This window comes from Pezoporus wallicus, unplaced genomic scaffold (genome assembly GCF_028554395.1).
Source record: "Pezoporus wallicus isolate ANWC-B61680 ecotype Strahan unplaced genomic scaffold, APGP_CSIRO_Pwel_v1 contig_818, whole genome shotgun sequence".
NCBI classification, from domain to species: domain Eukaryota; kingdom Metazoa; phylum Chordata; class Aves; order Psittaciformes; family Psittacidae; genus Pezoporus; species Pezoporus wallicus.
In genome coordinates, this window is record NW_026636248.1 from 5,547,400 (window position 1) to 5,561,073 (window position 13,674).

General features: G+C 42.8%; 1 protein-coding gene across 7 annotated transcripts in view; it reads right to left on the minus strand.

Annotated features, from left to right (window-relative positions):
* Window positions 1-2,497: 2,497 nt before the first annotated feature.
* ZCCHC2 (zinc finger CCHC-type containing 2) overlaps window positions 2,498-13,674 on the minus strand; it is a 45,168-nt gene continuing 33,991 nt past the window's right edge. For 4 of the 7 annotated variants that reach the window (XM_057399398.1, XM_057399397.1, XM_057399393.1 and 1 more), the window contains 5 exons: window positions 13,074-13,138; window positions 12,085-12,179; window positions 11,444-11,584; window positions 9,329-10,837; window positions 7,039-8,306 (listed from right to left, as the gene is read on the minus strand). In XM_057399398.1, the coding sequence (XP_057255381.1) occupies window positions 8,239-8,306; window positions 9,329-10,837; window positions 11,444-11,584; window positions 12,085-12,179; window positions 13,074-13,138 (1,878 nt within the window). In that variant the 3' untranslated portion in view covers window positions 7,039-8,238. Of the gene's footprint in view, window positions 2,702-7,038; window positions 8,307-9,328; window positions 10,838-11,443; window positions 11,585-12,084; window positions 12,180-13,073; window positions 13,139-13,674 lie in introns of those variants that run through there. The other 3 variants (XM_057399396.1, XM_057399394.1, XR_008970915.1) reach the window with 2 other exon arrangements.

Below are 13,674 nucleotides of genomic sequence, written 5' to 3' on the forward strand. Positions count from 1 at the left end.
CTCGCTGACCAAAGGGAAGCGAGCATATGGAATACGTTACCCACATCCGTCATTGAAGTAAGGAGCTTTAAAGAGTTCAGAAGGAAACTAGATACAACTCCAAACAAAGGCTGAAAAGGAGGGGGTGAGTGACAGTGGGGGGCAGAGGGCTCACACAGCGTTCCCTCTGCCTGAGGGTGCCTCAAGGCCTGAAGTCTTTTGAATATGGAAGTTGTCTAAAACTGGTTAAAGATGTGTGCTGAAGAGCTGAAAGATGAAACTTTAAGGCATTAACCGAGAAGGCTGGGAGGGAAGGGGGAAGGAAGGGCAGGCTCAAATAAGTGGTTAAACTTTCTAGGTGCCCACACGCTGGCTGTACACGCCACTGCTACCGTCAGGCTGGTTTGACCTACTCTGTCCAGCCCTCGCTGTACTTGCTTGCGAGATGACTACTAGCTAGGAAGGTTTCTGCTTTCAAAATGAAACAAAAAGCAAGAAGCACTGAAGTTCAGGAACAAATCTTCTGCAGCACAGACCACCACTGAGAAGCTCTGTTCCACACATGGCTCCTGATCCCAGCACCCACTCCTCTGCCATTGGGTGCATGTACCCCCACCACCCATGCACGAGTCAAAACCAGCTTTAAAACTCACTAGCTGCAGTGCCTGTCACCTGCTGCTGGCCAAGGAGGTGGCATGCCCCTGCCTGAGCGGATCGGATGTGGTCTGGGAAGAGCAGGGAGGTCAGGGCAGGTCACCCTATTGAGATGCAAGACCCCACCTGCAGTACAGGGTTCAGCTTTGGGGCCCTCAACACAAGAGAGAGGTGGACCTGCTCAAGCAAGTCCAGAGGCCACAAAGATGATCAGAGGGCTGCAGCACCTCTCCTGTGAAGGCAGACTCAAAGAGTTGGGGCTGTTCAGCCTGGAGACAAGGCGGCTCTGTGAGACCTTATAGCAGCCTAACAGTACCTAAAGGGGGCCTACAAGAAATCTGAAGGGACTTTTTACAAGGGCATGTAGGGGTAGGACAAGGGGAATGGCTTTAAACTGAAAAAAGGTGGATTTAGAGTAGACATTAGGAAGAAGCTCTTTACTGTGAGGGTGGTGAGGCACTGGCACAGGTTGCCCAGAGAAGCTGTGGCTGCCCCATGCCTGGCAGTGCTCAAGGCCAGGTTGGACAGGGCTTTGAGCAACCTGGTTCAGTGGAAGGTCTCCCTGTCTGTGGCAGGGGGCTGGAACTGGGTGAGCTTTAAGGTCCCTTCTAAACATTCCATTCCATTCTACTTAACCTGTAAGCCACATGATGGTCACTGCTGAAGTGAACTGATCTTCCAGCTGCTAAACACCTCCCGCTTCTGCCATCTTTGCCAGCAACGATGGGGCTGTCAGTGCAAATGACAGCACAGGTCACCCAGGTGCCTGAAAAAGCCTTCAGAAATCAAACATCAGCACCCTCTTCCTTTAAAATCCTGCACCAGATTTTGGGCAGCAGCCCCCTTGTCCTTAGCCTGAAGGCAGTGCTGATGAGGCACTGGCATTAGGAACCTGCTGGCAACAGATGGCAATGAAAGCGTTAAGAGTATTCCCTTCTTCAAGAGCAAAATTTAGGAAAGCGCTGTCATAGCAGCCTGGCGAGACAGCTCTGGCTTGGGCAAAGTGACAGCTCTGTCACATCTCAGGGTAGCTGCTCTGCAGTGGCACTGGAAGCCTGGCAGCCTTTGGGCATCATGCTTTAGTTGCAGAATAGCCAAGCACATTTCTTTTCCTGTCTACGTCTATATTAACAACCCATGGTTTGCCTCCTCCACCAAAGAACATGCTAGAAAAGAGAGAACCTTCTTTAGGAAGGAATTAAAATGTGATGTTTCAAAGTGCAATGTGAAGTCCCTGTCCCTATTTAGCTGCCTTTGCAAGGACAGGTACTGGCACAGGCTCATGCTGAAATAGTTACCCCCTTGCACAGGTTGTTTTGTTTTGCATTAGCAAGTTTCCAATACTATTGTTTGAAGGTTTGCATACTCTGGATTAAGGCATTTCAAATGGCTCTCCATCATGTGCATGGTTAAAGGGTTAATCAGGGCAAAAGCAAGATACATTAAAAAAAAAAGCAAAGAGATAAAGACAGAAGACAAATCAAATGGAGACAACAGTCTAAAGGACATGTTAGCTACCTGACAACTCTGTGTAACTGCAAAAATTATGCACACCGTAAGACTTTAAATGTATTCTTATGGCCCGTTCCAAATCCACATAACCTTGTGCAGGTTGCTGGAAGCACCCATGTTCTCTGTTATGCATTGGATATGGTCAGCTGCACTCTGGTGAAACACAGAATTCAGCCGGTTTTGTACCAAATAGATGCAGTTGCTTTGTGAGGTTCTTTGCTATGAAATGGGTGTGAGCTGCGGTACGAAATCGAGCGATGGGTGAAAATTGTCTCACCTCAAGCACACCCCAGTGCCTGCTGGCATTTTTTTAGTGTTGCTGTTCCTTTCCCCCTCCCTCCTCACACGTTACTGATCTTTTCATTGGCAATTTTTATTTCAGGTGTTGAGAGAGGCCAGGATTACACGCTGACAGTGAAATACCTACAAGTCCTGGTCGACATGCACCTCAGAGCCAATCTGGTCTTTAAGGAGAAATTAAAGTCCTATGATGTTTTCATCCAGAAGTCTTGCCACTGCTAAGCTGTCCACTCTTCTGCTGGGGCGTGTGCATATCCTGCAACAAAACATTAAAAACAAAAGAGCATTTTGATAGCAACACAATTACTTTCATATGTTATATTGACTACTCTATCTCAACATGCCATCGGTTTCAAAACTTACTTTCAGTCAGAACAGGAAAATAATCTGAAGCTGTTGGAATTGCCATGGTTTCAACTCTCAAGCTATACATTATGTAAAATAAGACTATGTTAATGTAATATTTTATTATATATAATACTGTTTTTTTTTCTAAGAAGTCCTAACCAGTACTTTGACACCAAACTTCAATGGCAAGTAGGTTTTTTAAGCAACAATCCCTCTCTTTCCTTAGTCGCACCAATGAGCATCAGTAGGAGTTAACTTTTTATCAATCACCAACATCCTCTGTCGCAGGAAAAAAACATACTTTAGAAGTCAGTAAAACATTGGCCATCTTGCATCAGAGAGAAGAGTTCTATAAAGAATGTACTAATGGTTAAGAGAGAGCTATGCTGTCCTTACCAAGTTCAGCACTTTTTTTTTCAGCCTGTGCTTTTGTACATTGTTTTATTGACCCATTCATACAACAGTGACCCTTTGCACTAGTCAGGGAGCATGTGTTGATATTAGAAATAATGGTTTTATTATGTTCCGTCTCTTGGGCAACATGTTCCTGAGCATGAGATAACCCAGATAAATATCTGATCTGTGGACCTTCAGACTAACTAGAGAGAGACAAATAAGACACTTCATTATCGGGAAAGATAGCCAGACTCCCTGAGGAATTATTCCAGTTTGCAGAAAAAGCTGTATGGTCCTCCGAAAGCATTCTTCACTGTAGGAAAACAAGTACCTTGAACCATTTTAATGCTCAGTAGTTCTTAAGACACAGCTTTCACATGTGCCTGCAATCCTCTGGGTCTTCAGTGTTCCTTGTGGACCTGGGCTATTTTAGCTCTAGGTAGTTAATACTTCAGATATGTATTTCTCCAGGTAGTTAATACTTCAGGTATGCATTTAGGGTGTGCTTTTTTTTTGGTGAGAGACAAGTAGTATGATGTTCGTGTGAGAAAATACATAAAACCCTACAGAAACTAACGTTCCAAAATTGCAAGTCAAAGAAGTCCCCCAGGTAAGCTTACTTAGACGGCCTGAAGATGTTAAAACCAAATTAAACTGAAGCACCTTCCGCAGTGCCTCAGCAGCTCCCGTGAATTCCACTGGTAGAGTTATGCTGCCACCTATTGTGAAGATGAACTCGGGAGACATTTCATTTTGCTAGGCAACATGTGTGCAATAATTAGTTACCACTTTTCTCTTTTTTGTATTACAAGTACTTTCTTCTGAACTATCTGCCACTGATGGTTGATGGAGACAGGATGCAGGCACCGGTGTATTTTCGGCCGGACCAAATGCAGCTGTTCATGCATTCTGAACTCTGATCTGCTCCAAAGTACAGCTTAATTGGGCTCAGGAACACAACTGTCTGCCGCTGTTAGCTCAAGGGCTGGATCAAAACTGAAACCCTGTTTCTCTGTCCCAATTAGCAGCTGAGGCATACAACAGCCACAGCTGGAGCAGCAGCACGCTCTCCCTGCAGCAAAGCTTTGAGATGTGCTTTTCCTTCCTCCCTTGTTAGAGGAGCACAAGAATGGTAGGTTAGTAGCTGAGACAGCACTCAAGCCCCAGTATAAACTCGTGGCTGTGCATTTAGGACTTGTGCTTCTTCCTCCCAAGCACAAGTGCAATCCACATACCCTTTAGATATATCATGCCTGATTGTAGCAGCTGTAGCCACCAGCCAATAGAGCAGGAAGCACTATTGTCCAAAGCTGCTTTTTTTGTATGTGCAGAATTTAGGCAACCTTACTTCATCAGAGCAGCTGCAGGAGGCTGGGGTCAACACACCTCTGGAGACAGCCATGAGCAAACCGAACAAATTACAATGGTACCGAGATTTGACACCTCTTGACAGCTAAGGTAGCTTGGCACTGGTTGAGCTTCACAGTTCTCTGTGTACCTTTCTGCACTTTTCACTTTCCCTCTGCCTTGGCACGACACATAGCCCTCTCTTCCTTCACTTCCCCAGTAGTATCAGCTAAGTCAAAACCTAGGCTTTAGGCCATCACTGCCATCCTCAGGTTGCTTAGCTGGGAACATGAAGCCATCTGTTCACTCCCAGGCAAGCAGTGTGCATCATCGCACTCCCTTATGCTCTCATCTTTCCAAGCCTGTCCATGCTTTCCTCATCGTTCCTTTTTTTCTTCCAGCTTTAGGAACCAAATGGTTTGTATGAACAGGCTTCCACCTGCAGCAGCACAGTACCTGGAAGTCACTCATGAACAGCTCAGGTAGCTGCTCGGGTGCACAAGCCAGTGGGATTTTCTCATTTATCTTTAGGGTGTTCAACAGTTTCCAAGCCACTCGGTGGGAAAGAGAATCCCTTGAACTGCAGCTGTAGCCAGACCCCATGGCCCAGGTGGTAGTGCTGCTGCCAAAGAGGATGGCTAGGTGTGGGCACTGTGAAGTTTCCAGGCAAGGCAGCATCAGTAGGATGAGGTTTTTTATACCACTTGCTGTGCCAGAGGGTATGCACTTTTAGACTTTCGAATTGATAGATCCAACCAGGATCTGTTAAAGTCAGGGTTGCTCGCAGCATGAAGGCAAACAAGAGTATCAGCAGCTTGGATGGCATGGTAAGTAGAGTGCATTTTCAGGGTAATACAGTAGTTCACCAGTTCCTTGGACACACGTGTGCACTCCCTGGTGTCCAGGTAGGGGACGCCGGGCACTTGCAGAAATGAATGCTGTGTAACGATGTCTGCATGACACCAGGGTTCAATACCCCCCATTATTGTGGGAGTTGCCTAAGAGGTTGGGCTCATTGGTAATTCTCAGCCCTCCCATCACCTTTGTTGGTTTCACAGGAAGTGAGAAACTCTGGGAGTCAGCTGGGATAAAGACCCAAGATAAAGCCCTCAGCTCTGTAGATAAGCTGCTGCTAAGCAGCAGGAGTTAGAAGCGCTACCTATACAGTAAAGCAAGGTGACAGAGTAGTTAGTGCCCTTCTCTTTCTCAGCACTGCCTGAGTACAGTCAGGTACTACGTTCGTATCAGACACCTGAGCTGTAACTTGCATGCTTCTAAGGTTCTTCCCTACTCCTGGCAACTCCTGTTGTCCTTGCACCCAGTTCAGCAAACAGAAGAAAGATCTCACTTTCCAGTTACTACATCCTTAGCACACATATTCTTTACACTGCACTCAAAAAAAGTGTGTTTCAACTGGGTTTTAGCCCAAATCCAGGAATCATCATAATATAAAAAAGGCTTAACTGTTCTGAAAGAGGCTAGGTCAAAGTCCTGGGACTGTCACACAAGGTCATCCTCTTTCTCCCAAGAGATCCATCTAACCATCTTAAAGAAGTTTAAATCAAGAGACAGTGTCCTGGCTTCAGACACAGGACTGACCTGGAGCCAAATAATCTCAGCTTCGTCTTAAAAGTGACAGATTCTAAACAAAATGGTAGCTTGGCAAGAGGTTCCACAATCCCATCCCTACACCCAGAGCAGAGCATCACCACTTACTGCATTGTTCTCAGTGACCAAGGACAGTACTTGAACACAGGAAATGTTTTTTTTTCCTTTTTTTTATTGCTGTTAATTCAAGGAAAAAGGTTGCATAAAATCCAATCTCTTCTAGAAATATAAGTGACCTTTCCAGTACATTTCAAATATCAAAGTATATGGTAAACATACAAATAAAGAGAAGGTAACATACCTCCTATTTACAGTACAGTATTTTAAATCATAAAATAAGTTCCATAAAGTACAACTGGCAGGTAATTCACAATACAAGTCCATTGGTGGTTTAACACCCTCACTTCAACTCAAACGCAGTTCATTCATTTCAAGTGGTCCAAAAATACCCAGATCAAATAAAAATTTTAATCAAAATAATTTTTCATTTACTACTTAAACTTTTTTTTTTTAGATTTTTTTTAAATTAAAGCTTTCATCTACCTCCCTCCCCATCCCCCCCTCCAAGAAAAAAGTTTCAAAATGTACACTGGTGCTATAAATATAAATGCTACCTATGAAGAAATGTAGTAATCAAGCTTTTTTTTTCTTCAAGTTTTTTGTCTGTTTAGCGATTTATTAGATGACTGAACCAAAGACTGATTTTCTTTCATCCCTCTACCGACAACAGGTCTGATTTTAAGAAAAAACATCTCTGCCATGAACTGTGAGGAATGCCAAACCCTATGGATATACAGTGGTAGTTGTTCATCGGTGTTGAATGCAGCAGTCAAAAAATACACTCATCTTCCAGATAACCTCAGTGCACTTTAGGAAATCAAATATTACCTGGAAGCAATTTAGTACATATATTGGCTTTTAAAAATAAAATAAAAAATACAGCAGCATTAAACTTACTTACTCATGATACTGACATGATTAATACCATCTGAACACTCATTTCAGTCTTTCACATTATACCGTAATTACGCATAGTGGTAAATTGTTATAAAATAGTGACTTTGCTATTTGGTAGACAGGTTCTAATACTAATACCTGACTATTTTGTAGAAAACCATAGCTTTTGTTCAGTTTGAAATAAAACATTTACATTCTAAGTACAATGCAACACTGTAATAGTTTAGGAAAAAAATATTCAATCAAGTAATGTTCATTCTGAGTTGACACGATGTAGAATAGCTTTAAAAAAGGAAAAAAATGCTGTCAACTTTCATTACAAATGCAAACACACTGAGTACAACATTCATACCAGGTTTTGTTTTCACCTTTGATGCTGAACATACAGGCTACAACGGAAGAAAGATCTGTCAATTTACGCGCGTTCATTTTTCTGAATCTGTTCCAGTCCACACAGTTTCAGCCCCTTCCTGCTCTATGCGTTTTCATGTGTTTGGGACTCTCAAGAGCTGTGTATATGTATTATTAACAGATACAGTACACGTACAGTATTGTGTGTTCCTTTGGACTCTCCTGACAGGGCGCTTGAACATCTCCCCTCAATTCATGAGCATTAATTTAGAGTACGGGCAGGGTCTGTATGAACTGCTAAACACTCATGCAAGTCCAGCAAATTCACGTGGACAAACAGGGGAAGAAAACAAAACAGCAGCATAAGGAGAAGAGGGAGGGAGGGAAGAAGATTGTGGTGGGGAACACGACCAAGCTTCTTCTTTCACCATATGGCTGCTCTACCAGTGATCTCAGAGGTCAGAGGACTTTTTTTTTCTAAAAAATGCAGTAAACATTGCACATGTCTCAAGTCTTCAGTGCAAAAGCATGGTTCGAATGCTCTTTCTGATTGTTTGGCTGTGTGTTTGAATTACATGCATTACGCAAGCCTTTTGTAGAACCAGGAGGAGACCAGGGACTCAGCTTTTTTCTTTTGTATGGAACAGAGGTGCAAAAGCAATGAAAAACTCCAAAAGAATATAAAACCGGGAATGTCCCAAAACACAAGACCGACCCCCCCCGCTCCCACACACACCTTCCCCCGATTTCCCAAGCTTCAGTTTAAGTAGGCAATGTTTACTTGTTTCAGTCTGCAGAATCCAAGGTATCATTGGAAGGGGGAGGGGGAGGTGCGTATCTCAGTCTGTAAGTGCCTAAAACGGGAAAGAGAACTACTAAGTCACTGCTCACAATTAAAACGGATTACAAAACCACTACAAGGTATCAAAATGGACATGCTCTTCAAAAGGCACTACCATCCTCCAGTCCTTTTAAAGAAGGTCCTAAGATTTTATACTACATCCTTGCACTTGCTTGTTAAAACTCTTAAGTTTAAAAAAAAAAATACATGGACTGCTGATACATGGCTTCACCTTTATCGGAAAAACACAAAGGAAGGGCAACCCCCATTCAAGGTTCATCTTTCCTGTTCCAGTCTGACCGAACAAGGAAAGACAGAAAGAGCACAGGCCAAGAATCAAAACCGTTTATGCTCTATGCGAACACCGCCTCTTCCCCATTCTTGTGGATGGAGAAATGGCATACACAACTGAAGCCAATCCTTCCATGTTTAGTTCCAATTGGTTTCTGCTTGTTTGCTGCAACTTGTCCAAAAAGTTAAAGCATGTTTCATTTCTGTATTGCGTGATGGGGCACAGGAGGACAGCTGATTGTGCAAAGGTAAGCTTTAGAAAAGTTAAATTACCAAATGGCCAGTCTGTGGGGTGTTTTTATCAATTCCCACAAGCTTTAAGAACTCAAGTTCGTGCCACAGACAGTAATTAGTATCTTTCACTTTTTGCCAATGAATTCTCTTAAAAACCCCACTGATCAGGAACAGAAAAAACTGAAATAACATGCAAGTGTCAACACAATGCCAAAAACGTACCAGTGAAAAAAGAACAATTTAGGACTGATACAGTTTGACTTCCCAGCTCTGAATCACACCCATTTTCAACTCCACGCTGAGAGCCCCGTTCCCTTGCACTGTTCTACAGAATTTTCAGGCAGAGATAAGATACTTGCAGTTCTAGAGCAGGTCACTAGTGCACAACCATCTACACAAAACATACACACACACGCACACCTTTCTGCAAGACCAGAAACAGCACATTCAGAAAGGTAAAGAGAAACTGCTAAACTCAAAAGCAAGTCCGTTGGGAGTTATCATGATTACCTTGTTGACTGGCCTCCATGGATGACTGCTTACAGTCCTGCGCATAGTGTCCACTTACACCACAATTGTAACATGAAACGTTCCCATTCTTCTTGGGTCCCGACCCATTTGTGTTGGCAACTACATTAGGTGCTGGATATACAGGATAGAACCTCCCAAATCCTGCCATCTGCTGCATACCATAGTTGGCTTGGCTCCCCATCACTGGGTCATGCATAAGCCCATTTGCATATGGAGACTGAGGCAGGAAGAAAGGAAGTTGTGTTCCATTGCTTTGATGTGCTTGATTGAGGTAGCTGCCATTGCAAAGTGATGGCAGAGTGAAGAAAGATGGAACTCTGTAGACTTGTCCATGAAGTGGGTTATGATAAAAATAGCTATTAATCTGAAGGCTTCCATTGGTCCCACAGCTACACCTACGTCCACAAGAACCGCAAGGACCAGATCCCAACTGCTGTGGAGGTAACATTGTCCCGTTAGTGTTATTATTTCCAACAGCGTTTATGTAGGACGTGCTGTCGCTCTGTGCAGTGCTGTGTGTTAGAGCAGGGCTCGGGCTAGGGGCAGGGCCTGGCGTATGTGTAGGTATTGCAGGAGGAACAGTGGACTGGACCTGACCAACACCTAAACCAGCAGACTGAGGTGGTGAGGAAGTTGCTACAGTGTTTAGCACATTTGTATTCTGGTTGGGCAACACACTGGTAGCATGAGGACTGCCTGGCAAAGCGTATGAAGCTGGTGGAGGTGGTGGTGCTGCTGTGGAGAGACCAGCGGCTGGAAGAACTACCTTTAGATTGGTAGGCTGAGGGATTGCTCCTGGGTTTCCCTCAATGTGAGGCACCATTTGATTCAGTCCTACCACCTGGGCTGCAGGTTTTGTGATGGGATCTGTAGTAGGAACTGGGGATCCTGGGAAACTACCTGGATTGTGGACTGGGATAAAGGCAGTATTTGGTGATCCAATACTCAAGTTTCCTGTCGGCTGCTGTGGTCCATTAACTGTGCAACTTTCTGATGATCCCTGTGGAGAGGGCATTTTCAATCTGTGTATTGCCAAATGCAAAGCAGGGCTACCAGGCTGGACAGAATGTGGAAGGAAAGTGGATGGGACTGGCAAAGGGGAAGCCATCAGCTCAAGGCGTTTCTCAGGTTCACCAGAGGTTACTGGGCCCATTCCACCAGGAGGTGAATTTGCAGACTCCCTCACTGGCGAGACAGCAACAGGTGTGGTAACAAGCATTCCCATCGTTTTACCATCCGCTGATATGGGTGGTGGGACAACTGCTTCAGGCTTTTGGGCAGCGCTGTGCATCACACAGTGTAAGGCAGGCATGAAGGAAATATGCTGAAACTTTGCATTCAAAGGATCTTCTGAAAGGCTTCCATTTTCATTATTCACTGAAGAGATCTGAGCAGATGATTTGTTCATATTTGATGAACTGACAGCACTGTAGCCTGTAAACCTGGTTGTATTTTGATTCCCAGAGTCCTCAGAATTGCTGTCTGTATCTGTGGAGACACAAGCATTTGTCAGTCAGAAGAATGAATCTGAAGCAACGTAGTCATGCCCTGGAATCATTTATCCACCTAAAACTTCCTAAGTTTTGTGACACAAATGATAGTTACATCCTCCTGAATAGTAACAACTTTGAGGTTCATTTTCATTCACCCAAATCAAGCTAAGTTAACCTCCACCACTTGCCTATATCCAACTGCCCAACTAGCTACTGTGCTTTTGACTTGTGTGTATCTGCAAACGTGAAGAGCAGGACACAGACTGAATTAGGAATTTGCATCTACCTGGAAAGACATTAACACAGCTTACCCGAATGTGGCAGAAGTGGCAAATTAAACTGTCAATACAAAAAGAAGGACCTCTCGGACATGCCAAACAGAACTTGATATAAACCCAATCTTTTTCATGCTAAAGTTTTTCCCATTACTGTAATGCTGAAATATCTCAAGACAGCTATGCCTCTGCTGAGTCATGAAACCCACAAAGCAAAATGGCTAGTGTGGCTAATTCAGAAATAAAAGCAGCTAATCAAACTGAGAAACTAATTAAAATTAATACAAGAGATTGGTCTAGGAAAAAAGACGTTCAAGCACACTCGCCATAAATACAACCTCTGTCTTTTTCTTCTTCACTATCAAAGCTTTCCCTCCCATCATGTCGTGGACTTGAAGGAGAACTGTAACTTTCAGATGATGTCTCTCCACATGTATCATGACCGGATCCAGCATCCAAATTCAGATCTAAAAATAAAAATTGGAATTTTTATTTTTAATCTCAGTATATGGAAGTGAGGTTATTTTGGTCTGCTCGCATCTCATGCTAGTTCAGATTTTTTTTGCTCCTACTTAATTGTATCTGTCTCCTATATTCCTAGCATTCCAGGCCTAGTCACTAATGACAAGATGCTGGTGGTCCACACACTAGAGGTGCTAAATTTCCGATAGAGGTAGCCTAACAGTAACTTTCTGCAACTACTACTCCACATAAAGCAACCTGATGGAGATTTTACTGGTATTTTTCCATTTATGCATGAAGACACATACTTAAGCAACTGCATACAGAACACTCAGTCTAGCATGTTCTATACAGCAAGTCAAATCCCAGACTAGGCAACCAACATGCTGACTTGTACTGAAACGGATTTCAGATTTGTGGTTTTCCCTTTACAGCAGAACAATGAATAGATCTGCAAAGCCTTAAATTCCGTTTCTTACAAACAGCTTGGGAAAAAACATCTTACCTTTTGCTGTTCCTGTACGGATGTGCTGTGATGCTGCAACTCTAACTCCATTAGTCCTGTTATTCAACCGGCAGTCAGTTTTCTTTGCTTTTTCCCTGTGCAATTAATATTCATGTTTGATTTTGTTGGGGGGTTTTGTTGTTTGTTTGTTTTTCCAAATGCATGGGCACAAATAAGCAAAAATGAATGAACATATAATGCCACTGTAAACAAAGGCAAAGACTCCAGGCCAGAAATGTGTATTTAACAGCTATAACACCAAATGTATATAATAAGCAAATAGGTAAAGGCTGTTAGGGCAGCGTACCAGGAAATAAACTGCAAGCAGTGTTACTGAACACTAAATAAAAAAGAAAACACACAAAAAAGTAATTGTGCAGCTGACACTAAAGTCATCTTTGCAAGCTGATGTGTAATGCAGCCATACACCAGACTAGTTTAAAAGCATCTGGCTACGGAGTAACAAAAGTCAACTTGGAAGTAGGCAGAATATTAGATAAGGGTGGAAATGTTTTCACTTCCTCACAGTACAGGACTGTGTAGCCCATAGGAAGTTCTGAAGCCCTCTGAGGTGCAAATTATCTAATAAAACACTTCAGCAAGTTACACCTACTGCATAATGTTAAAGGTTGCTGTCAATCCCTACTTGATTTTCACTGTTTTCTGGACAGCTTTATACCTTTTAACTTTCAAATAAATATAAAGGGGAAAAAACAATTCGGTATCAGTTAATAATCTATTCCTGTTCCTTCATCTTGTCACTGAATGACAACTGATATTTTGAGAAATGAATGCATACAATTACATTCTGTTTTTCAAACTACTTCTTTTCAGAAGCGAAAATAAGGATTTTTATGTAGACTGGCTTCAAGTATGCCAGCTCTTGTTCCACAATAGCAAAACAAAGCACCTAACTGATTGTAGACTCTCCATTTATCAGAGTGAAAGCATTACACTATTTCTGCATTACTAGTTACATTGAAACCTACTTTTCCAGCTGTGGCTTTCCTTTCTTCTTGCTTACTGTAGACAGACTTCGTTTTTCCACTGTATGCTAGACAGAAAATACAAAGATGCCAGTCAAACAACAGAATTTGTATCATGAAAGCCAATAAAAAACCCCTTAGACTGACAGATCTGTAAGTCCAAAACTAGTGTGCTCACATGTGCTATAACCATATGAACAACTACTTTAGAATAACGCATCTTGTTTATGTTTATGCCATTACCAGCAAAACCCTCAGCAAATCACTACTTGCAAATATGCCAAAGATATCAATCACATGGTTGGTTGCATGCTGTTTTTCCTCTTGACGATAAAACCAAACATGTTTCTTCACATACCAAAAAGGCTAATCACAAGGCTTAAGAGCCTACAGAATTTACTGATTTAAGTGGAATTATTTGATGTTGAGGAAACACATGTGGCAAATTATTTCTACACAGTGACAAAGCAGGTACCCAGCCTTAAACTGGAGGCTGCTGCTAAACTTAACTCTAGAATAGAGCCTAGAAGCACATAAGAAATAACATACCATCTGCATAATTCTTTATACTATTACTAGCTGCTAGTAGTATCTCATATTTGGC